This window comes from Schistocerca cancellata, chromosome 1, assembly GCF_023864275.1.
Source record: "Schistocerca cancellata isolate TAMUIC-IGC-003103 chromosome 1, iqSchCanc2.1, whole genome shotgun sequence".
NCBI lineage: Eukaryota > Metazoa > Arthropoda > Insecta > Orthoptera > Acrididae > Schistocerca > Schistocerca cancellata.
In genome coordinates this window covers 565,760,391-565,783,319 of record NC_064626.1, presented here as the reverse complement: position 1 = coordinate 565,783,319, position 22,929 = coordinate 565,760,391, and the positions used below count along the sequence as shown (strand labels likewise).

The window sequence follows — 22,929 nt, the reverse complement described above, 5'->3', positions numbered from 1 at the left end:
ATGTGAACATCTGACTAGCTTCGCCGTTTCCAAGATACTCGTTCACAGGCTCTGCCTAATAATAATCTGCCCTTTGTCACAGTCGCTTATATCAATGGATTTCCCCATTTGTAGCCTATATCTTCGCTAGGTTGATCCCCGTCCGTGTCTGCTCCGCTTACATACCTTTGTTACCGCGTCACGTCCCTGCAACTCCACCAGGCGGCATCCAACGTCGCGGTGGGCAGTGGTCATAATGTTTTGGCTGATGAGTGTAAGTAGATGCAAAAGTAATACTGACACTCTGCTTTGACTTTTAATTACGAAATACACACATCAAAAAAGTTTTGCATCACTCCAGTTCCCAGAACTCCTGAAGATAGACATTGACTGTGGATGCTGTATCATAGACACAGTCCCTTTGACTCTTCAGAGATGTCACTAAACCCGCCCAAAGATGTAAACAACCACGCATGAGCAGCGCCTATTACATGGAGGCGGTCCGCCAGCCGATCACTTCCAGTCATTCACCAGGAAGGAGGTACACGGCTCGTGTTGTCTGTAGTTCAGCCATGCCTAGACGGTCAATACCGTCGCTCGATCGCGTCCACGTTGTTACTTTGTGCCAGGAAGGTCTCTCAACAAGGGAAGTGTCCAGGCGCCTCGAAGTGAACCAAAGCGAAGTTGTTCGGACATGAAGAAGATACAGAGAGACAGGAACTGTCGATTCTATGCCTCACTCAGGCCGCCCAAGGGCTACTACTTCAGAGGATGACTGCTACCTACGGAATATGGAGGAACACTGACAGCAACGCCATCATGTTGAATAATGCTTTTCGTGCAGCCACAAAACGTCGTGTTACGACTCAAACTGTGCCCAATAGGCTGCATGATGCGCAACTTCACTCCCGACGTCCATGGCAAGGTCCATCTTTGCAACCTCGACACCATGCAGCGCGGTACAGATGGGCCCATTAACAAGCCGAATGGACCGCTCATGACTGGCATCACGGTCTCTTCACCGATGAGTGTCGCATGTGGCATCAACCAGACAATCGTCAGAGACGTGTTTGGAGGCAGCCCGGTCACGCTGAACGCCTTAGACACACAGTCCAGCGAGTGCAGTAAGGTGGAGGTTCCCTGATGTTTTCGGGTGGCATTGTGCGGGGTCGACGTACATCCCTGGTGGTGATGGAAGGCGCCGTAACGGCAACCATATCGGTAGCATATTGGTGAGGCGTTCGTCTTCATGGACGACAATTCGCGCGCTCATCGTGCATCTTCAGGGTGACGACATCGCTCGACTAGTGTGGCCAGCATGTTCTCCGGACATGAACCCTATAGAACACGCCTGGGATAGATTGAGAAGGGCTGTTTATGGACGACGTGACCCACCAACCACTCTGAGGGATCTACGCCAAATCGCCGTTGAGGACCAACAGTGTCTTGATGAACTTGTGGATAGTATGTCACGACGAATACAGGCATGCATCAATGCAAGAGGACGTACTACTGGGTATTGGAGGTACCAGTGTGTACAGCAATCTGGACCAATACCTTTGAAGATCTCGCTGTATGGTTGTACAACATGCAATGTGTGGTTTTCATGAGCAGTAAAAGGGACGGAAATGATGTTTATGTTGATCTCTGCACCAATTTTCTGTACAGTTTCCGGAACTCTCGGAACCGAAGTGATGCAAAACTTTCCTTTGTTGGATGTAATTAGTACTGAAGAAGAAGGCAGAGATACCCACTAATATCCGCATCAACATAAATCTATATTCACCAAATATACTCGCGAAAACGACGAGCTATGAACTACGCGTGTTGTATTGATTATTGTTATCCCATAGAACCATCTTCAGACTATTTCTCCGCCGTTATCTCTCGAACAGTCGGCATGGAAAACGAATACTTACATCTTTCCGTGTGAGCTTTGATTTCTCTTATTTTATTACGATGATCATTTCTCCGTATGTGGGTGGACACTAACAAAATATTTTCGCATTCGGTGGAGAAAGATGGTGATTGAAAGATCGTGAGAGGATCTCGCCGCAACGAAAAAAAAAAAAAAAGAAAGAAAGAAAGTTGGTGGTGGTGGTGGTTAATGTTTAACGTCCCGTCGACAACGAGGTCATTAGAGACGGAGCGCAAGCTCGGGTTATGGAAGGATTGGGAAGGAAATCGGCCGTGCCCTTTCAAAGGAACCATCCCGGCATTTGCCTGAAACGATTTAGGGAAATCACGGAAAACCTAAATCAGGATGGCTGGAGACGGGATTGAACCGTCGTCCTCCCGAATGCGAGTCCAGTCCAGTGTGCTAACCACTGCGCCAAAGAAAGTTCAAATGGCTCTTAGCACTATGGGACTTAACATCTGAGGCCATCAGTCCCCTAGAACCTTGAACTACTTTAACCTAACTAAACTAAGGACATCACACACCGAGGCAGGATTCGAACCTGCGACCGTAGCGGTCGCGCGGTTCCGGCCTGAAGTTCCTAGAACGGATCGGTCACACTGGCCGGCGCCGCAACGAAAAACGCATGTGTTTTAATGATTGCCATTGCAACTCGCATGTCATATCCGTTACACGCTCTCTCCTGTTTCGGGATAATTCAAAACGAGCTGCCCTTCTTGCATTTTTTCGGTGTCCTATCTGTTACTGATCCAATACGGCGTAGGAACAGTCCAGAATAGGCACTATAGCCATTGCTCCACGTGGTTACCAAGCATCCCGACACATCCTTTAGCCCTTCTTCACAGTGAATCCCGCACTCTCTCAAACACACTTAACTCCATTCAAATTGCGTCATACGCACTGGTCGCACGCTGCTGTAACGTCTGCACATTGTCTACGGGTCAGGCATACACCAATACCTTTAAATTTTTCCATACCCAGAAATCCAACGGATAGTGAACATGTCGGCAAAGATACGGAACCCCCTCCATCGATCCATGGCGCATGAAACTTTACGGTGAGGTACTGTCGCACGATCCGTAGAGACGGGATGGTGCCTCGTGCATAAACAATATTCGTTTTTCTGCAGGGGTAACGTTCTCCTTTAGCGCTTATAAGTCATCGCGCATAAATTGGCGATGCATAGCATCAGTTAAGTATATGACGCTATGAGCCTGCCACCGACAATTCCTGGCCATACATGGATAATGAAGAATTTCTGAAACCTCCCCTCCGTGATTGGTCAAAGATTTGCGTCTACCTAAACACGTATATTGTGGTAATTTACTATGTCATCTGTTGTGAATTCAGTCTCATCTGTAATATTACTCGTCATAAGTAAAACAGCTCATATGTCAACAGGTATCGACTTCCGGACATATAATACAGTAACTCTGCCTTTAGTAATTAGCAATACGCATCTTCTGTAGGAATATGTGACACTTTTATTAAACACCCTATATACATGGTGGTCCATTGATAGTGACCGGGCCAAATATCTCACGAAATAAGCCTCAAACGAAAAAACTACAAAGAACGAAACTTGTCTAGCTTGAAGGGGGAAACCAGATGGCGCTATGGTTGGCCTGCTACATGTCGCTGCCATAGGTCAAACGGATATCAACTGCGTTTTTTAAATAGGAACCCCCATTTTTATTACATATGCGTACGTAAAGAAATATAAATATTTTAGCTGGACCACTTTTTTCACTTTGTGATAGATGGCGCTGTAATAGTCACAAATGTATGAGTACGTAGTATCACGTAACATTACGCCAGTGCGGACAGTATTTGCTTCGTGATACATTACCCGTGAAAAAATCGACCGTTTACCAATTCCGGGAAAGGTCGATATCGTGTTGCTGTGTGGCTATTGTGATCAAAATGCCCAACGGGCGTGTGCTATGTATGCTGCTCGGTATCCTGGACGACATCATCCAAGTGTCCGGACCGTTCTCCGGGTAGTAACGTTATTTAAGGAAACAGGAAGTGTTCAGCCACATGTGAAACGTCAACCACGACCTGCAACAAACGATGATGCCCAAGTAGGTGTTTTAGCTGATGTCGCGGTTGTTCCGCACATTAGTAGCAGACAAATTGCGCGAGAATCGGGAATCTCAAAAACGTCCGTGTTGAGAATGCTACATCAACATCGATTGCACCCGCACCATATTTCTATGCACCACGAATTGCATGGCGACGACTTTGAACGTCGTGTACAGTTCTGCCAGGGGGCACAAGAGAAATTACGGTACGATGACAGATTTTTTGCACTCGTTCTATTTAGCGACGAAGCGTCATTCACCAACAGCGGTAACGTAATCCGGCATAATATGCACTATTGGCCAACGGAAAATTCACGATGGCTGCGACAAGTGGAACATCAGCGACCTTGGCGGGTTAATGTATGGTGCAGCATCATGGGAAGAAGGATAATTGGTCATCGATGGCAATCTAAATGGTGCAATGTATGTTGATTTCCTACGTAATGTTCTACCGATGTTACTACAAGATGTTTCACTGTATGACAGAATAACGATGTTCTTCCAACATGATGGATGTCCGGCACATAGCTTGCGTGCCGTTGAAGCGGTATTAAATAGCATATTTCATGACAGGTGGATTGGTCGTCGAAGCACCATACCAAGGCCCGCACGTTCACCGGATCTGATGTCCCCGGATTTCTTTCTGAGGGGAAAGTTGAAGGATATTTACTATAGCGATCCACCGACAACGCCTGACAACATGCGTCAGCGCATTGTCAATGCATGTGCGAACATTACGGAAGGCGAACTACTCGCTATTGAGAGGGATGTTGTTACACGTATTGCCAAATGCATCATTGAGGTTGACGGACATCATTTTGAGCATTTATTGCATTAATGTGGCATTTACAGGTAATCACGCTGTAACAGCATGCGTTCTCAGAGATGATAAGTTCACAAAGGTACATGTATCACATTGGAACAACCGAAATAAAATGTTCAAGCGTACCTACGTTCTGTATTTTAATTTTAAAAAACCTACCTGTTACCAACTGTTCGTCTAAAATTGTGAGCCATATGTTTGTAACTATTACAGCGCCGTCTATCAGAAAGCCAAAAAAGTGGTCCAACTAAAACATTCATATTTCTTTACGTAGTACACGAATATGTAATAAAAAATGGGGGTTCCTATTTAAAAAACGCAGTTGATATCCGTTTGACCTATGGCAGCGCCATCTAGTGGGCCAACCATAGCGCCATCTGGTTTCCCCCTTCAAGCTAGACGAGTTTCGTTCTTTGTAGTTTTTTCGTTTGATGCTTATTTCGTGAGATATTTGGCCCGTTCACTATCAATGGACCACTCTGTATACAAACTGTTCATTGTCTATGAATATAAAAATATTTAATTTCTTTTTAATATTAAGCATTTTTGTAGAAAATTTTAGTTTACTGTGAATACTGTCATTTTCATGCCATTACTGATTAAAAAAGGTGTTATTTTTATCTAAAAATTACAGATCAGTATTTATCCATCAATATTTCCCTTCGATGATTAGTAGAATTCAAATAAAAGTTGAAAAACACGATTTAAAATAGTTATAAACAAAGCGGGATACCTTTTTCCATTTTTAAATACATCGAACAGCCTAAAGATACTGATGTCTGGGCATTGACCTTTCAAATCTTTAATTCTGGAGAAATTCGAAGAGAACGAGCAGTCGGTAGTGTTCCCTTGTGAGGTGTAGAGATTGCCGTATAACAGGAATTTTCGCCGAACAGCGTGAAACTGGTCAAAAGACTGATGACAGGAACAAAAATTTTTTAAACGTCGTAGAGCAATCGTAGGTTGCACTTAGCAGGACACGCCTAGGCGAATGGCTGTTGTGAGTAGGAAACTACGCTATAGCAGCGGGTAGGAGACAGAGGGAGAGAAAGAGAGAGAGAGAGACAGAGAGAGAGAGAGAGGGAGGGAGGGAGAGACCTGCTGGAACCATTCCTCGGCGAGCAGGTCGGCGGCGCGCGAGTTGTCCGGGTAGTTCCTGCAGAGGGCGCTGTGGACGGCGGCGGCCATGAGCGCGTCCTTGACGAGGCGGCGGTGCGGCGGCTGGTTCCAGAAGAAGTCGTTGCTCTTGAGCAGCCGCAGCAGGCGCCGCCGCGTGCGGAAGTAGGCAGTCAGCTCCGTGGACAGCAGCAAGCAGCGCACCTCGGCCAGCAGCTGCTGCCGGTCCGTGTGGGGGAACACCGCCAGCGGCTCCACGATTATCTTCAGCACCTGCCAGGGGCAAGAGTCTATCTAGTACTGTCCTCCCCACAACTAGAGGCTCCAGCCAGCACACACATTCCCCCACCGGCCCACACACACACACACACACAAACACACACTCACACACACACACGCGCACACACACACACAGCTACGGAATTCGCGGCACTTACACTACTGGCCATTAAAATTGCTACACCAAGAAGAAATGCAGATGATAAACGGGTATTCATTGGACAAATATATTATACTAGAACTGACGTGTGATTACAATTTCACGCAATTTCGGTGCATAGATCCTGAGAAATCAGTAACCAGAACAACCACCTCTGGCCGTAATAACTGCCTTGACATGCCTGGGCATTGAGTCAAACAGAGCTTGGATGGCGTGTACAGGCACAGCTGCCCATGCAGCTCATGCAGCTTCAACACGATACCACAGTTCATCAAGAGTAGTGACTGGCGTACTGTGATGAACCAGTTGCTCGCCCACCATTGACCAGACGTTTTCAATTGGTGAGGGATCTGTAGAATGTGCTGGCCAGGGCAGCAGTCGAACATTTTCTGCATCCAGAAAGGCCCGTACAGGACCTGCAACATGCGGTCGTGCATTATCCTGCTGAAATGTAGGGTTTCGCAGGGATCGAATGAAGAGTAGAGCCACGGGTCGTAACACATCTGAAATCTAACGTCCACTGTTCAAAGTGCCGTCAATGCGAACAAGAGGTGACCGAGACGTGTAATCAATGGCATCCCATACCATCACGCCGGGTGCTACGCCAGTATGGCGATGACGAATACACGCTTCCAATGTGCGTTCACCGCGATGTCGCCAAACACGGATGCGACCATCATGATGCACGTGTGGCGTGCACACGAGGGTTTTTTAGGTTAGAGGGACCCCCCCTTGGGCGAAACGATAAAATACCTGACGGCTTACCAGAGAGGACATTATCATCGTTGATAAAGAACGTCCGTCCTCAGAGACCAAAAACAGGAAAAGTTAACGTAATATTGGTAAACTGCAGGAGTATCCAGGGCAAGGTTCCTGAATTAGTATCTCTTATTGAAGGAAATAGTGCGCATATAGTATTAGGAACGGAAAGTTGGTTAAAACCGGAAGTGAACAGTAACGAAATCCTAGACACAGAATGGAATATATACCGCAAGGATAGGATAAACGCCAATGGTGGAGGAGTATTTATAGCAGTAAAGAATTCAATAATATCCAGTGAAGTTATTAGCGAATGCGAATGTGAAATAATCTGGGTTAAGCTAAGTATCAAAGGCGGGTCAGATATGATAGTCGGATGCTTCTATAGACCACCTGCATCAGCAACCGTAGTAGTTGAGCGCCTCAGAGAGAACCTGCAGAACGTCGTGAAGAAGTTTCGTGATCATACTATTGTAATAGGGGGAGACTTCAATCTACCAGGTATAGAATGGGATAGTCACACAATCAGAACTGGAGCCAGGGACAGAGACTCTTGTGACATTATCCTGACTGCCTTGTCCGAGAATTACTTCGAGCAGATAGTTAGAGAACCAACTCGTGAAGCTAACGTTTTAGACCTCATAGCAACAAATAGACCGGAACTTTTCGACTCCGTGAATGTAGAAGAGGGTATCAGTGATCATAAGTCAGTGGTTGCATCAATGACTACAAGTGTAATAAGAAATGCCAAGAAAGGAAGGAAAATATATTTGCTTAACAAGAGTGATAGGGCACAAATCGCAGAATATCTGAGTGACCACCATCAAACGTTCATTTCTGAGGAAGAGGATGTGGAACAAAAATGGAAAAAATTCAGAAACATCGTCCAGTACGCCTTAGATAAGTTCGTACCGACTAAGGTCCAAAGCGAGGGGAAAGATCCACCGTGGTATAACAATCATGTACGAAAGGTACTACGGAAACAAAGAAAGCTTCATCATAGGTTTAAGAGTAGTCGAATCATAGCTGATAAGGAAAAGCTGAACGAAGCGAAAAAGAGCGTAAAGAGAGCAATGAGAGAAGCATTCAACGAATTCGAACATAAAACATTGGCAAACAATCTAAACAAGAACCCTAAAAAGTTTTGGTCATATGTAAAATCGGTAAGCGGATCTAAATCCCCTATTCAGTCACTCGTTGACCACGATGACACCGAAACAGAGGACGACCGAAGAAAGGCAGAAATACTGAATTCAGTGTTCCGAAACTGTTTCACTGCGGAAAATCGTAACACGGTCCCTGACTTCAGCCGTCGCACGGACGCCAAAATGGAAAATATTGAAATAAACGATATCGGAATTGAAAAACAACTGCTATCACTTAGTAGCGGAAAAGCATCCGGACCAGACGAGATACCCTTAAGATTCTACAGTGATTATGCTAAAGAACTTGCCCCCTTTCTATCAGCAATTTGTCGTAGATCGCTGGAAGAACGTAAAGTACCTAGCGACTGGAAGAAAGCGCAGGTCGTTCCCATTTTCAAGAAGGGTCATAAATCAGATGCGAATAATTATAGGCCTATTTCGCTTACGTCAATCTGTTGTAGAATAATGGAACATGTTTTGTGTTCTCGTATTATGACGTTCTTAGATAATACAAATCTCCTTCATCATAACCAACATGGATTCCGCAAACAGAGATCATGTGAAACTCAGCTCGCCCTATTTGCCCAAGAAATTCACAGTGCCGTAGACACTGGCGAGCAGATTGATGCCGTATTGCTGGACTTCAGGAAGGCATTTGATACGGTTCCGCACTTACGTTTAGTGAAAAAAATACGAGCTTACGGAATATCGGACCAGGTTTGTGATTGGATTCAGGATTTCCTAGAAGAAAGAACACAACATGTCATTCTTAACGGTTCAAAATCTGCAGATGTAGAGGTAATTTCGGGAGTACCGCAAGGAAGCGTGATAGGACCTTTATTGTTTACAATATACATAAATGACTTAGTTGACAACATCGGTAGCTCCGTGAGGCTATTTGCAGATGACACGGTTGTCTACAAGAAAGTAGCAACATCAGAAGACTCGTACGTACTCCAGGAAGACCTGCAGAGGATTAATGCATGGTGCGACAGCTGGCAGCTTTCCCTAAACGTAGATAAATGTAATATAATGCGCATACATAGGGGCAGAAATCCTTTCCAGTACGATTATGCCATAGGTGGTAAATCATTGGAAGCGGTAATGACCGTAAAATACTTAGGAGTTACTATCCGGAGCGATCTGAAGTGGAATGATCACATAAAACAAATAGTGGGAAAAGCAGGCGCCAGGTTGAGATTCATAGGAAGAATTCTAAGAAAATGTGACTCATCGACGAAAGAAGTAGCTTACAAAACGCTTGTTCGTCCGATTCTTGAGTATTGCTCATCAGTATGTGACCCTTACCAGGTTGGATTAATAGAAGAGATAGACATGATCCAGCGAAAAGCAGCGCGATTCGTCATGGGGACATTTAGTCAGCGCGAGAGCGTTACGGAGATGCTGAACAAGCTCCAGTGGCGGACACTTCAAGAAAGGCGTTACGCAATACGGAGAGGTTTATTATCGAAATTACGAGAGAGCACATTCCGGGAAGAGATGGGCAACATATTACTACCGCCCACATATATCTCGCGTAATGATCACAACGAAAAGATCCGAGAAATTAGAGCAAATACGGAGACTTACAAGCAGTCGTTCTTCCCACGCACAATTCGTGAATGGAACAGGGAAGGGGGGATCAGATAGTGGTACAATAAGTACCCTCCGCCACACACCGTAAGGTGGCTCGCGGAGTATAGATGTAGATGTAGATGTAGATGCTGTAAACAGAAACCTGCATTCACCCGAAAAAATGACGTTTTGCCATTCGTGCACCCAGGTTCGTCATTGAGTACACCATCGCAGACGCTCCTGTCTGTGATGCAGCATCAAGGGTATCCGCAGCCACAGTCTCCGAGCTGTTAGTCCATGCTGCTGCAAACGTCGTCGAGCTGTTCGTGCAGATGGTTGCTGTCTTGCAAACGTCCCCATCTGTTGACTCAGGGATCGAGACGTAGCTGCACGATCCGTTACAGCCATGCGGATAAGATGCCTGTCATCTCGACTGCTAGTGATACGAGGCCGTTGGGATCCAGCACGGCGTTCCGTATTACCCTCCTGAACCCACCGATTCCATATTCTGCTAACAGTCATTGGATCTCGACCAACGCGAGCAGCAGTGTCGCGATACGGTAAACCGCAATCGCGATAGGCTACAATCCGACCTTTATCAAAATCGGAAACGAGATGTTACGCATTTCTCATCCTTACAGGAGCATCACAACAACATTTCACAATGCAACGCCGGTCAACTGCTGTTTGTGTATGAGAAATCGGTTGGAAACTTCCCTCATGTCAGCACGTTGTAGATGTCGCCACCGGGCGAACCTTGTGTGAATGCTCTGAAAAGCTAATCATTTGCATATCACCGCATCTTCTTCCTGTCGGTTAAATTTCGTGTCGGTAGCGCATCATCTTCGTGGTGTAGCAATTTTAATGGCCAGTAGTGTACTTACAATCGGACGATGAGGAACTCCTTCTTTGTGAATCTTCGGAAGGACACATAACTTAGGGGGAACACAACAATAAGTATTAAGACTCCTGATAGTCTCCTGCGACAAGGAACTTTTCTTCAGGAGGTTATTAGTCCTTCTCCCAACACATTATGCGAGGTCAGCACCGATCTTGCTCTATACTGGATCAGATAGTGAACACTGCATCTTTTGGACATAACACTGCTTGTGCAGAACAACTGGAGCACTGTTTTTGTCCGTGATCAAATGACAATACCCGGATCAACTGTAAATGAACGCAAAGCAGCCCTGTCTGCTGCTGTTATATTACTCTTGATTGGGCGAGCCCAATCGGCACAAGACATGCCTCCCTCCTAGCCTCCTCTAAAGTTTAGAAGATAGTTTAAAAACAGCCTGTTGAACAGAACTAAATAAATCAACCTAGCACGGATAAATGTGCGCCGTCAAAAGCTGATGGTGTGACTATATGTTGGTTACTGGTTATGTCTGTCGTTACAGGAATTTTTCAAGTGGAGATCGCAACAAAGCATATTCACAGGTCGTAAACGTGCGGCTTATCGTCGCCTTCCGGATTCTCAGAGAGAGTTAGAATTATTTGCAAGAGAGGCAGAGGAGCTTTCACAGGCAGCTCTCTCTAGTGCAGTGAGTGCAGAGACTTTCCAGAACGACACCACGAGTAGATCGTACAACTTTTCGACTGTCTTTGACGCATGACGGATCAAAACGGCTGAAATCCGAGCAGAGACTACAGGCAGTGAGTGACCACGAACCGTCGGACGTAGATTACTGGAAGCAGGATTGAGCTCTTGAGATGACGTGCGCCGTTTACTGCTGACACCATGCGACAGAAAACAGCCTCTCGTTTCTTGTAGAGCCTGAGTCAGCTGTGGCATCGAGGGGCGTTCTGAGGTGTTGAATGACTATCCCCCCTTCAGCTAGTGACAGTCATCTCGATGACAGCATGTCTATAGACGCTCCAGCGAAATGTTACAGGAATAACAGTTCTCAAGGCACGTATCTCTCCAAATCTTAGGGTCCTGGTGACAGAAGGTATTGGACATGACAGAAAGACTGATCTGGTAATTCCTGGAGTGAGACTGAATGCTCGCCAGTATGCTGCAGGAACGGTAACCTTATTGTGGCACCTTTCATGACCAGGGTACCAAATGGTATATCCCAGCAGAATAGTGCCAAACTCCACACGGCAGTTCACTCCACAAACGCTTTGAGAAAAACGCAGATCTTTGATTGACCACTACAGTCTCCTGATTTGTCACCCAAGGAGCATGTCTGAGACGCGATGAGCACTCCGTCTTCAGGCCACAAGTGACCCATCGGGACCATCCGACCGCCGTGTCCTCCTCAGTAAGGATGTGGATAGGAGGGTCGTGTGGTCAGCACACCACTCTCCCGGTCGTTATGATGGTTTTCTTTGTCCGGAGCCGCTACTATTCGATCGAGTAGCTCCTCAATTGGCATCACGAGGCTGAGTGCACCCCGAAAAATGGCAACAGCGCATGGCGGCCCGGACTGTCATCCATCCAAGTGCCGGTCATGACCGAAAGCGCTTAACTTCGGTGATCTCACGGGAACTGGTGTCTCCGCTGCGGCAAGGCCGTTGCCTTTGAGACGTGATGGGAAGACGTAAACTTTCGTATCAGTTTGCAGGTAGCAATCTTCATGTACTGACGCATCACGTATTTCGATCATGGCAAGAAATTTCTCGAGATAATCATGTGCCACAACAAATATAAGAACATATTTCTGCCCGCGGGGCTCATACTTCATGCTAATGTGCATAGGAACTTAAGAAAGAAAGTACACTTGTCATGCCATGGTGAAACCACTGTGCTACAACAGTGACGCATCTTCAGGAGAAAGTGTATTTTCCGGGTTTCCTGCAGACACAGATCTGCTGCGGTACGGATGAAGGGTGTATCACAGTGTGGTGGTGAAAGGTGTATCACAGTGGTGGTGAAAGGTGTATCACAGTGTGGTGGTGAAATGATGCTGCAACCAGAAACCTACTCCAAAGCTGAAGTACGCGCGACAGTCCGATTCTTGTCGGCAAAACATTTGAATTGGACACGAGTTCGCCGTCAAATTCTAATGGTATCGTGTGGTCCAAATGAAATGGCAGGTCCTGTCGCAGTGAAATGGTGCCACCAATTTCACTGAGACCGCATAGACGTGCATGATTCTCATGGGGAAGTCCAGATCTTGCATTACGTGATTTATATATTTCCGGCAAGCTGAAAGAACATCTAGTGCAAAAGAGATTTTTCACTGACGGGGACGTTCAAAGAGCGGTTCTCAAATTCCTCTGTGACCAACGAGCGGTTTTCTGCCGTAGAGGAGCTGAACAATTGGTAGAATGTTCAGACCGTTTGGTGACTATGTTGAATGTAGTGTCATGTATCTGTGTCACTTTGAAGTGTAGAGCGGCATTCAATGAAAATTGCTTGGCCTGTCATGGTAATGAGTAACTTACTTTTTGAAGTCCCCTCATCGCTACCGAATGGAGTGAAATGTTAATCATTTAATACCGGTTATGTCGTGAACTGCTACACAAAATTTGATAAGTATCAGACTGGTGATTCATTACCTTTTTACATTTCCGGCAGTGTAGATATTTGTCACTCAAGGTTCCCCAAATAGCGTCAGTTCCGATTTATCAAAACCTGATATCAGGACTTTATCTTAGTGGAGTCCAAGAAATTTTACTTCGGCTCGAAATTCGGCAGCTTAAGATTCAAATTAAAAAAAATGGCTCAAATGGCTCTGAGCACTATGGGACTTAACATCTGAGGTCATCAGTCGCCTAGAACTTAGAACTACTTAAACCTAACTAACCTAAGAACATCACACACATCCATACCCAAGGCAAGATTCGAACCTGCGACCGTAGTAGTCGCGCGGTTCCGGACTGTAGCGCCTAGAACCGCGTGGCCACGCTGGTCGGCCACTGAAAATTATTTTCGATCCTACGCATTTACTTCTTGATGTACCAAATAGGGAATATAGCTTTATAGTAGATTTCACTACTGATTGCATACGATAAGCAATATGACTGGATGCACAGCAAAAGAAATAAACAGAAATATAAAAATGGTTTGAAGTGCTCTTTGTAAATTAAATAAGTTAATAAAACCAAACTTTCAATATGTATGAAACTGTAAGTATACAAACAACGTGAATTATCAGTTCCTACGTATGATAGTGAGCCATGGTATTTAATAGAAATCGTCCCAAAATTGAAGCTTGATTAGGAAGGAATGGAGAGGTGCATGGTGAGAATAACTAGCAGGGACAGGAAAACATATACACAATGTGATCAAAAGTATCCGGACACCCACAAAAACATACATTTTTCATATTACTTGCCTTGTGCTACCACATACTACCAGATATTCCATATCTGTGAACTTAGTAGTCATTAGACACCGCGAGAGAGTAGAATGGCCGGCCGGAGTGGCCGTGCGGTTCTAGGCGCTACAATCTGGAGCCGAGAGACCGCTACGGTCGCAGGTTCGAATCCTGCCTCGGACATGGATGTGTGTGATGTCCTTAGGTTAGTTAGGTTTAATTAGTTCTATGTTCTAGGCGACTGATGACCTCAGAAGTTAAGTCGCATAGTGTTCAGAGCCATTTGAACCAAGAGTAGAATGGGGCGTTCCGCGGAGCTCAACGGACTTCGAACATGGTCAGGTGATTGGGTGTCACTTGTGTCATACGTCTGTACGGGAGATTTCCACGCCCTTCACATCCCTAGGTCCACGGTTTCCGATGTGACAGTGAAGTGGAAACGTGAAGGGACACGTACAGCACAATAGCGAACAGGCCGACCTCGTCTGTTGACTGACAGAGACGGCCGACGGTTGAAGAGAGTCGTAATGTGCAATAGGCAGACATCTACCCAGACTATCACATAGAAATTCCAAACTTCATCAGGATCACTGCAAGTACTATGACAGTTAGGTGTGAAGTGAGAAAACTTGGATTTCATGGTCGAGCGGCTGCTCATAAGTCACACATCACGCCGGTAAATGCCTTACGACGCCTCGCTTGGTGTAAGGAGCGTAAATACTGGATGATTCACAGTAGAAAAAAGTGTGGAGTGACGAATCATGGTGTGGCGATCCGATGGCAGGGTGTGGGTATGGCGAATGCCCGGTGAACATCATCTGCCAGCGTGTATGGTGCCATCAGTAAAATTTGTCGGTGGTGGTGTTATGGTGTGGCCGTGTTTTTCATGGAGAGGGCTTGCATCCCTTATTTTTTTGCGGGACACCAACACAGCACAGTCCTACACTGATGTTTGAAGAACCTTCTTGCTTCCCACTGTTGAAGAGGAATCCTGGGATGGCGATTGCATCTTTCAACACGACCGAGCACCTGTTCATAATGCAAGGCCTGTGGCGGAGTGGTTACACAACAATAACATCCCTGTAATGGACTGGGCTGCGCAGAGTCCTGACCTGAATCCTATAGATCTCCTTTGGGATGTTTTGGAACGTCGACTTCGTGCCAGGCCTCACCGACCGACATCGATACCCCTCCACAGTGCAGCAATGCGTGAAGAATGGGCTGCCATTCCCCAAGAAACCTTCCAGCACCTGGCTGAACGTATGCCTGCGAGAGAGGAAGCTGTCATCAAGGCTAAGGGTGGGCCAACACCGTACTGAATTCCAGCATTACCGACGGAGGGTGACGCGAACTTGTAAGTCATTTTCAGCCAGGTGTCCGGATACTTTTGATTACATAGCGTACACTGCTCTGAAAAACCTAAGTATGAGATAGATATAGTAATATAAAATATTAACAAGTCGGTAGAAGTGAGTGAAAGTGCGAGAGCATCTTACCAGTGGTCTGCCGGTCGTGTACAGAAAGCTGGACGTCATGTGGCGTGAGGGCAGGATGACTATAAAGCCAGATGAGGCTGGCCCTGCAACACCAGGCAATTGAAGAATTGGGAATAGACAGTGTGAGCGAATCAGTGTGCAATTGCAGCGCACCATGGTGCTGACTTTATTTACAGCGTGGACTGGACACAAAATTTGGATGAGTTCACACAAGGAAGAATCATCTGGAAACTGCAGGACGGACGAAGTGTGACGAGTGTAGTAAAGGAGTCTGGTATTGCTCACAGCATTTTTCTTAGGTGCGTGGAGAGCGTTCCGAATCACCGGCGCTGTTGTCCGAAAGGGAGGAAGACTAGAGCAGCAGATGACCGCTGCACTGAGCAACATACAAGAAGGGAACCACGTCCAACAGCGGGTGCACTTCCAACCACATTTAACGCGACTACAAGGCATCCAGTCTCATGCTCCACGCTGAACGGCGACCACATGGGGGTGGTCCCTATGTCCTACGAGCGATATGTTGAGTTCCGTTGGCACCCGCACATCGGCGGCACCGTTGAGTGGTGATTGTGGACATACCCTCATATGGCGAGAGGTGGGAACAAGTAATGCACACAGGAACGTTGTGGAAAATGATCGTTTTGGTGGTCCAAGTGTTATGGAGTGCGGAGGAATGATGCTGCATGGGCGTACTAACGTCCAAATGTTTGAAACTGACTTACTCGCCGGTCAACATTATTCTGACACTGTACTCTTTCCCCAAGCGCGTATCTTCATGGGTGCATTCGAGCCTGACTTAATTTTTATGGATGACAATGTGTGACCTCATCGAACTGCGCCGTTTGCGCAGCCCTTGGAACGACAGGATATTCGACGAATGATCAGGCTTGCCAATTCCCCCGACTTGAATCCCATCGATCACGTGTCGGTTACGTTGGTGAGGCGTACTGATGCACGTCCACTTGAACCGAAGACCCTCCAGCAGTTGTCAAACGCGCTGGTGGAGGAATGGAACGCCGTTTCACGAAAACTCCTTAACAACCTGGTGGCCAGTATCGCAGCATGTTGTAGAGAATGCACTGCCGTCCGTGGCGATCAAACACCTTACTAAGACCCATGTCTCGCTTTTTGTAAAGACCAGGGATCCATCACAAATCACTACTTCAGTATAATTTTTATCTTTGTATAAAACTGTAATTCTTGATCGTCTCACTGCTTATTTCTTTCAGTTATCTTCTGTACTGTACTGTAGCAGTTCTCCTTATATGTGTTCCAAGTTTCATTGAGCTATGTTACTTCGCAGTGATCCACCACGCGAAAGTTATGTTATGTTATGTTATGTTAACTGGGGACCTAGAAACGACGAAGAGGCTCCGTCCCCGCCGCAGCCGCAGTGGTTCACAGCCCCACGACGACTACCGCAGTCCACTTCACCCCTCCGCCGCCCCACACCGAACCCAGCGTTATTGTGCGGTTCGGCCCCCGGTGGACCCCCCAGGGAACGTCCCACACCAGACGAGTGTAACCCCTATGTTTGCGTGGTAGAGTAATGGTGGTGTACGCGTACGTGGAGAACTTGTTTGCGGGGCAATCGCCGAGATAGTGTAGCTGAGGCGGAATAAGGGAAACCAGCCCGCATTTGACGAGGCATATGGAAAACCGCCTAAAAACCATCCACAGACTGGCCGGCTCACCGAACCTCGACACAAGTTCGCCGGACGGATTCGTGCCGGGGACCGGCGCTCCTTCCCGCCCGGAAAGCCGTGCGTTAGACCGCACGGCCAACCGGGCGGGCACGCGAAAGTTACTTTCGTCCTTAATTATGACTGAAAGATAAATATAGTACTTGTGGCCGAGACATGTAACTAAGAGAGTGGATGATACATGGATCGAAGAAAGGATATTGGAGCGACCTGAGACCTAATGGGAGGTGAGTAGGTTACAGTAGGAAATGTACAGGATGAATACCGATACATATCAGAGCAGACTACAGAGCGTGCTGAAAGTAAAGGGAGGCCTTTATAAAGAAGTAGATATGTATGGTTGCTTATGACGACGATGATCAAGATCGTGGTCTAATAAATAGTAGATTTTGCCTGAGTAATGATAATGAAGAGTACTTTTTAAGAAGTAATGTACAGTCGTCACTAAAGCGCAATCGAACTACATTTCTTATTACCACTCAGAAAATTTAATTTTACGCTTTCAGATTTAAAGTACCCCAGGTTGGGAAACCTGTGCAGACAGTCACACGCAGTCTATCGTCCTGCATGCAATCCACAGTAGCACAACGGCCAGTGTGTTTGTTTGGGGTGCCACGACATGCGATCTTGACTAAGGGAACCATGAAGAGCAGACGCTGTATCAGAGTGAATTTACTTATTTATTCGTCCAGAACAATTTGGTGCTGTCGGGACCTCTCATACATGTTAACATGGCATTCTACATGTTTTAAAATGCATTCATTTCGACAAGCTTGTTTAATTGGTCTTACATTTGCTGTAGCGTGAAATATTTGGAAGTAACTATCACATAAATTGAGGAAACAGTGGCAGCTCCCAAGTTACAACCATTGATGAAAAGATAAAATAATGTATGCGGCGTAACTGAGAAATGAAAAGAGAAATAACTGAGAGGACGAGACCACATGCTCTACTCTCTGGCAGAGAGAAACTGGCCATTTGGGTGTATTCTGGGGAAAAGTTATGGGGCTAGTACAAGGAAGTGCGTGAGCTTTCCCTTAAAAGCAATAGTGCCAAACACGAAAGATGCAATGCAGGGTGTGTGCACAGATCAAATGCTGATTTAAATAAAACAGCAATAAAAGTCTTACTTCATTAGACTAATGGACCGAATACTTTTGGATATACAGAAAACTACAGAGTTTTTATATCTATAGACTGAAGTGGCGAGTGAAAATTTGTATCAACGCGCGGAATCGAACCCAGGTCCCCTACTTTCGTGACATACACATGAATAGAATTGCCGAGGCTCTCCATGCTCTGGAATAGCTCCTCAGCATCGAACGTAAATAGCGGATCCAGCGTGAAAGATACAGGTACTTACACAAATGAAATTACACAATTTCAGGGACTTTACTGGTCTCATACAGAGATGCCAGAGTGACCTGTGCGATTGTGTCGACTGCTGCGCCCGGGTGGCTTATTGGCTGCCGCATCTCCGTAGTAATCAGGAGACCTCGGTTCGATTCCCGGTCTTAGTACAAACTTCCGCTCGCCTCTTCCGTCTCCATATATAAAACCATGTCCGTACTTGCAAGACACGTTGGAAGTTTAATGCGACTAGTCATCTTAATAAATATCACCATCCCGATTGTCATAAGACGACACATAAGTACTGTGGATTTCCACATGGTAAAAAAAGTTGTTTTTTTAGCATTTTATAAGGTCTAGGAAACGCACTGCAAAACAGTTCGATCAGAACCTTGAACGTCGCCGGGCGTCCGGGAGAGCTGCCCGTTGATGCAATAAGGCGCACTAGATTTACATGACGCGACTTTTTTTTGGCCTGATCGCAGTTTTTAAGTGATTTTCCTTTGTAATGAAATACACGGGTGATCTACGTATCTACAAATTCGATGTCAAGGACTATCAAGTCGTAAACTCATGTAATATGCGATGTTATTTTTACTCTACCCACGTGTCATTTCTTAACTTGAGACAGAATTCCTGCTGTATCAAAGGACTTTGTTTTAGCGTGCTAAAGCTACAAGAAAATGATCACCTCCTTAACTAATACTTCGTTGGGCCAACTGTAACAAACAATGCAGCAGTGATTCTGCATGGCGCGGGTTCGACAAATATTCAGTATGTTTTCGAGAGCATGTTCCGTCAGATGTCTACTCACGGATCACTCAGTTTTCATAAACTGCGGACCGGTGGTTTGGCGCAGTGCATTTTATGAACAGCCATTCATCTCGACGATGGCGTTTCCGCACAGGATGATCGACAATAGGGTGACCAACTCTCCCGTATTTCGCGGGATCTCCCTTATTATAGCAAATTTTGTAATCTTCCCGGCTCCCTTGCTGACCGCCTGTTTGTCCCGTGTATTTCGGCATTGAACACAGTTAAAAATATTAATCCCGTGAACTACTACCCATAGTTCGAATTCTTTGGCCGACAGCCTCTAAAAGCTGTCGTATGATAATCTATACTACTGTCGACAGTCTTTTTTTAATTTTTTTTTCTTCCACGGAATGATAGGTTTGACTCAAGGGAATGCGAGGAGCGGAGATGGAATGACAACGCCTCAAGAGAAACTGTGAGGCGAGAATTTTTACTTATTGGCAACCCACGGATGCGTTCCTTTCGTACCGATCGACAGCTGTGGTATAAAGGCAAGGAAGTAACACAGACTCGCGAAAGCGAATTGCAGAGAAGTTCATCTGTGCCGGCCGGGGTGGCCGAGCGGTTCTAGGCGGTTCAGTCTGGAACCGCGCGACCGCTACGGTCGCAGGTTCGAATCCTGCCTCGGGCATGGGTGTGTGTGATGTCCTTAGGTTAGTTAGGTTTAAGTAGTTCTAAGTTCTAGGAGACTGATGACCTTAGAAGTTAAGTCCCATAGTGCTCAGAGCCATTTGAAGTTCCACTGTAAACACACCCGTTATATTATTTATTTGTAAACTGACTCACACAACACAATAATATTTCGAAACGCTTCAAAAAGACTCAGTACTGATAGATTGCTTAAGTTGGCAGCAATCGAAAACAGAAGACAGTCAACACGAAATGTTTGTGTGGTCTCGTTTCCGTAACCGAACCTACTATACTGTGCTACAATAGACCGTACTATACTACAATGATTCTTATTACACGCTTTTGTACCTTAAAAACTTCCGGTTTGTGGAGTTACCCCAAAATATAATACCGTAAGACATAATAGAATAAAAGTAGCAAAGCAAGCTGATTTTTTTATGTTTATATCTACATTCTCACCCCCCCTCCAGGAAAATGTGATGTACGAGTAGTGATGGTGCTGGAATATATTACGACTTAGTCTCCCTTAAAATTCCCTTATTAAAACAATGATCAAATGGTTGTCGTCATAATCGACAAGGTGTAACAATTAACAGGCTTGACTCTACTAGGCGACAAATTTCCACTTATATACGTCCAGTCTTTATGACAACGTGCCTACAGCAGTCGTAATGGACGATGTCATTGGGTCAACATTGGAACACATAGGGGTCGTCTGCTGTGAAGCCCCGTCTTCAATAGCGTACGCTGAACGGTGCTCTGAAACACTGCTGTCTGCGTTCTATCCTCAGATCTGTTACAGATCCGCACCTATCTTGTCTTACAGAGTGGGGAAAGCCTCCGATATTCACGTTCTGCAGTGAGGCACGGACGTCCAACATCTTTTAGCCTACTCGTAGCTCACCGTCCTGCACCTACATCACATAGACACTCGCAGAAGTAGCACGCGAATATCCGCCAATGTTCGCCGTTTCATAAGTACTCGTTCCCAGGACCCGTGCCATAACAGTCTGCCCTTTGTCGAAGTCGCTTACGTCACTGGATTTCCCCATTCGCGGCCCGTATTGTCGTTAGAATGATTCCCCATTCCTCTCTGCTCCGGTTACCTTACTGCGTCACGTATCACGTGGCCACAATTTCGCCAGTAAACATAGAATCTCGCGATGGGCATTTGTCATAATGTTTTTGTGCGTTTGGGTGTGGGGGGGGGGGGAGTACTTAAGCACCTGCATTTCTTCGTTTATATTTCGCTTTATAACTGGGAAAGGATACCTGCCAAGACGTGCTGTCTGCAGAACGAGAGATACCACTCTGTTATGAATTCTCTGCCGTGAGCATCTGCGGTTCGTTCCGAGACAGTCTGTGCGTAGGACGGCGTGCAGGTTAGCACATTATGCTGGTTCCTGGAACTGCCGAGTTCTCTGAACATGGATGGTGGCGGGTAGTTTTGTTTCAGTTACGGACGCTAGTTCTGTCACGTCTAACACAAACGTTACTGACTGCTGCTGCTTCCCTAATAATGCCAGGTTCACAAGTCGTATTTTGCACTACTTCATCTCAAATCTTCCAAATTATTTCAAATTTCAAAAGCACTACCTCAGAGCCATTTTTACAGACATCCGTCATTTAGCCTGAGGATCATCACTAATTGGTCATACAGTATCTTCTTACGTCGACAATTTACGAAAATTTATTGAATGATTTTGAAACTGGTTACTTCAATGTAACTTTCAATGCATTATGTATTTGTTGAACAAAAAGCAATCATGTTCATCAACAACTGAAAAAAATATTAAATACGGAAATTGACCTCTGAGTTGCATTTTTCCCGAATGTTTCTCGCACAGAAAATCCTAAATTACTACAAAAAGATAATATGTAGTTAGACTTTAAATGTAATAATGTTCCCTCCCACAGCACCTATCGAAAATGGAGTACGGATTTAGGAAGCAAGGGACACTTGTAACAAAGGTAGTTATATTCACCTTTGATATCTTACGATACTCGGACGCACTGACATTCACGAGCTTACGAAGTATCGGACCAGTTTAAATACTGAACTTCCTTGCAAATAGAACTCTGCATGTCGTTCTTAAAAGAAAAAATCGAAAAAATCATAGTAAATGACGACAATTTCAGGAGTACGCTAACGAAAAGAAAATGACGCAGCACAAAGGAATTACCCGAATGGGACGAAAATCGGCGGATGTGACGTACATGTACAGGCAATAATTACAGTTTCAGAAAAATTGTATGATTTATCCAAGAGAAAGAAAGAGCTTCACTATTTGAGAAAGATAGTAAGGCGGTGGTTCACATCTGGCCCTTATGCAAGCAGTTATGGGCTCGGCATGGATTTGTAGAATTGATGAATGTCCTCCTAAGGGATATCGAGCCAAATTATGTCAAACTGGCGCGTTTCATCGTCAAAATTCGGACATGGTTGGAGGGTCCCGCCCAAAATGTTCAAAACGTTCTCAACTGGGGAGAGATCCGGCGACCTTGCTGGCCAAAGTAGGATTTGACAAGCTCAAATGGTTCAAATGGCTCTGAGCACTATGGGAATTAACAGCTGTCATCAGTCCCCTAGACTTAAAACAACTTAAACCTAACTAACCTAAGGACATCACACACACATCCATGCCCGAGGCAGGATTCGAACCTGCGACCGTAGCGGTCGCGCAGTTCCAGACTGAAGCGCCTAGAACCGCTCGGCCACTTCGGCCGGCATTTGGCAAGCGCGAGGCCAAGCAGTAGGAACTCTCCCCGTGTACGGGCGGGAATTATCTTGCTGAAATATAAGCCTAGGACTTACCATGAAGAGCAAC

The 22,929-nt window shown here is 45.7% G+C and overlaps 1 protein-coding gene across 1 annotated transcript in view; it reads right to left on the bottom strand.

The window, feature by feature from the left end:
- Positions 1-22,929, bottom strand: part of LOC126191262 (uncharacterized) — a 161,561-nt gene that overhangs the window by 25,014 nt on the left and 113,618 nt on the right. The window contains exon 6 of the mRNA XM_049932111.1: positions 5,903-6,193. Within this exon, the coding sequence (XP_049788068.1) occupies positions 5,903-6,193 (291 nt within the window). The remainder of the gene's footprint in view (positions 1-5,902; positions 6,194-22,929) is intronic.